This window comes from Malus sylvestris, chromosome 15, assembly GCF_916048215.2.
Source record: "Malus sylvestris chromosome 15, drMalSylv7.2, whole genome shotgun sequence".
NCBI lineage: Eukaryota > Viridiplantae > Streptophyta > Magnoliopsida > Rosales > Rosaceae > Malus > Malus sylvestris.
Window position 1 is genome coordinate 24,503,636 of NC_062274.1, and position 2,316 is coordinate 24,505,951.

General features: G+C 50.3%; 1 protein-coding gene across 1 annotated transcript; it reads right to left on the minus strand.

Moving 5' to 3' along the window:
* LOC126602844 (leucine-rich repeat receptor-like serine/threonine-protein kinase RGI4) lies at positions 1–2,316 on the minus strand. The gene is made up of 4 exons (XM_050269689.1): positions 1,955–2,316; positions 1,165–1,828; positions 532–1,078; positions 1–431 (listed from the first exon to the last, which is right to left on the minus strand). Exons 1-4 carry the CDS (start codon positions 2,314–2,316, stop codon positions 1–3), a joined length of 2,004 nt encoding a protein of 667 aa, XP_050125646.1.

Genomic DNA, 2,316 nt, shown 5'->3' on the forward strand with positions numbered 1-2,316 from the left:
TCACGACCGGCTAGTCGTTTGACGGCGGTTGTTGAAGTCATTGGCAGCTGCGAGGCAAGAGACGGAGGAGGAGGTTCCTGGAGTGACATGTGGCTGTGGAGATGAGGAGCCTGGAGGAACTTGCAGGGAAGGACGAAGTCGAGGGGGCCAGGTGCTGCGGTGGAAGGAGAGAGGGAGAGAGAGTCCGGTGTTTCTTTGAGAAAAGATCAGGTCGCCTTCATCGGAGTCCTTCGGCGCCAAGTTCAAGCTCTGACGTTGCTGGTGCTGCGACCCCATCGAAAAGTTCCTCCCTCTGGCCAGTTTCGCGGTAACCATTGTAGTCGTCCCGTCAACAGTATCACGTTGTTGGCTGAATTCAATGACATCTGCAGCAACAACATCACCTTGCAGGTTGTGGAGTGTGTTGAATCCGTCGTGGAATGAGAGACCACCTGGCTCAATGTGTGACAACCCAGGAGCAAGGTAGGGACGACCTCGGCGATGGAGGAGATGGTGTCTTGGGGAGGTCATGCAACTGGCGTAGAGGTCCACTTGTTCCGGGTGTGCGCACCATGTGTAGCGGTTGGGGCTTATTGCAAGAAAGGATCTCAGCAGGGATGCTTCCAGAGAGCTGATTCTTCTCGAGATTGAGTTTTGTCAATTCGGTTAATGATCCAATGCTGTGAGGAAGCTGGCCGGTGAGCCTATTGTCAGAGATGTCAACAAACTGCAGGCTTTTAGGCAGAGTGCCAGGGACAGAGCCGGTGATCCCATTTGAATGGAGATCAAGATACTCGAGGTTCTGACATCCTGATATCGATGGAGGGATTTCTCCAACGAGGCGGTTGTTGCTCAAATCAACAAAATTTAAGCTCTTCAAGTTGCCAATCTCCAATGGAACAGTACTTGAAAGTCGGTTATGATTCAACCTTAACCTGTACAGGTTCGTGCAGTTTCCTATATCCGGCGGTATAAAGCCAGATAAATCATTGCTGGTGCTGCGACCCCATCGAAAAGTTCCTCCCTCTGGCCAGTTTCGCGGTAACCATTGTAGTCGTCTCGTCAATAGTATCACGCTGTTGGCTGAATTCAATGACATCTGCAGCAACAACATCACCTTGCAGGTTGTGGAGTGTGTTGAATCCGTCGTGGAATGAGAGACCACCTGGCTCAATGTGTGACAACCCAGGAGCAAGGTAGGGACGACCTCGGCGATGGAGGAGATGGTGTCTTGGGGAGGTCATGCAACTGGCGTAGAAGTCCACTTGTTCCGGGTGTGCGCACCATGTGTAGCGGTTGGGGCTTATTGCAAGAAAGGATCTCAGCAGGGATGCTTCCAGAGAGCTGATTCTTCTCGAGATTGAGTTTTGTCAATTCGGTTAATGATCCAATGCTGTGAGGAAGCTGGCCGGTGAGCCTATTGTCAGAGATGTCAACAAACTGCAGGCTTTTAGGCAGAGTGCCAGGGACAGAGCCGGTGATCCCATTTGAATGGAGATCAAGATACTCGAGGTTCTGACATCCTGATATCGATGGAGGGATTTCTCCAACGAGGCGGTTGTTGCTCAAATCAACAAAATTTAAGCTCTTCAAGTTGCCAATCTCCAATGGAACAGTACTTGAAAGCCGGTTATGATTCAACCTTAACCTGTACAGGTTCGTGCAGTTTCCTATATCCGGCGGTATAAAGCCAGATAAATCATTGGAAAGCAGCAGCAGCTTGGTGAGATTTTGCAATCCGAAAACATTTCTTGGTATTGAACCAAATAGGTTGTTGTAAGGAAGATCAAGACCCTGAAGATTCTGACAGTATGAGAGACTCTCAGGAATGTTGCCTGTAAGCTGATAACTGATTGACACTCAATCTGAAGCTCTTGAAGATTTGAAAGCTCACCAAAACTTTTCGGTATCTGGCCTGCCAGAAGATTTTCGGAGAAATCCATGACTGTGACCTCCCTGCAGCTTCCAAGCTCACTTGGGATTGAACCAACCAAGCTGTTCTGCCACAGCAACAGACTCTTGAAGTTTTCCGAGCTCTCCAATTCGCTTTGGGATTGGACTGGTGATGGAGTACTGGTACAAGTACAGGTTCTGCAGCTCGCTGTAGTTTCCAATTTCTTCAGGGATTGAACCGGATAACAGAGATGTGTACAAGGCTACGGTTTGGAGTCTTTTGAGCATTCTAATTGATGAGGTCCAGGTCGTGGGTCGGTTCGACGCTGGAACCTGCGCCGGCGGCACCGCCACCGTCACCGTAATCCGACCGTTCTGCCTCGTCGACGCCGGTGATCGATTTCCTCCCGACGCCGGTGATCGGATCTCGCCGTCCTCTTCCAT

Bases quoted from the DNA above. Each gene is read 5' to 3' on its own strand.
- LOC126602844 (XM_050269689.1), bottom strand. From the start codon at position 2,316: ATGGAAGAGGACGGCGAGATCCGATCACCGGCGTCGGGAGGAAATCGA. The intron at 1,079-1,164 runs GTTGTCACACAT...TTGTTGCTGCAG, and splicing joins CGTCCCTACCTTGCTCCTGG to ATGTCATTGAATTCAGCCAA. The intron at 432-531 runs GTGGACCTCTAC...ACATTGAGCCAG, and splicing joins GGTGCGCACACCCGGAACAA to GTGGTCTCTCATTCCACGAC.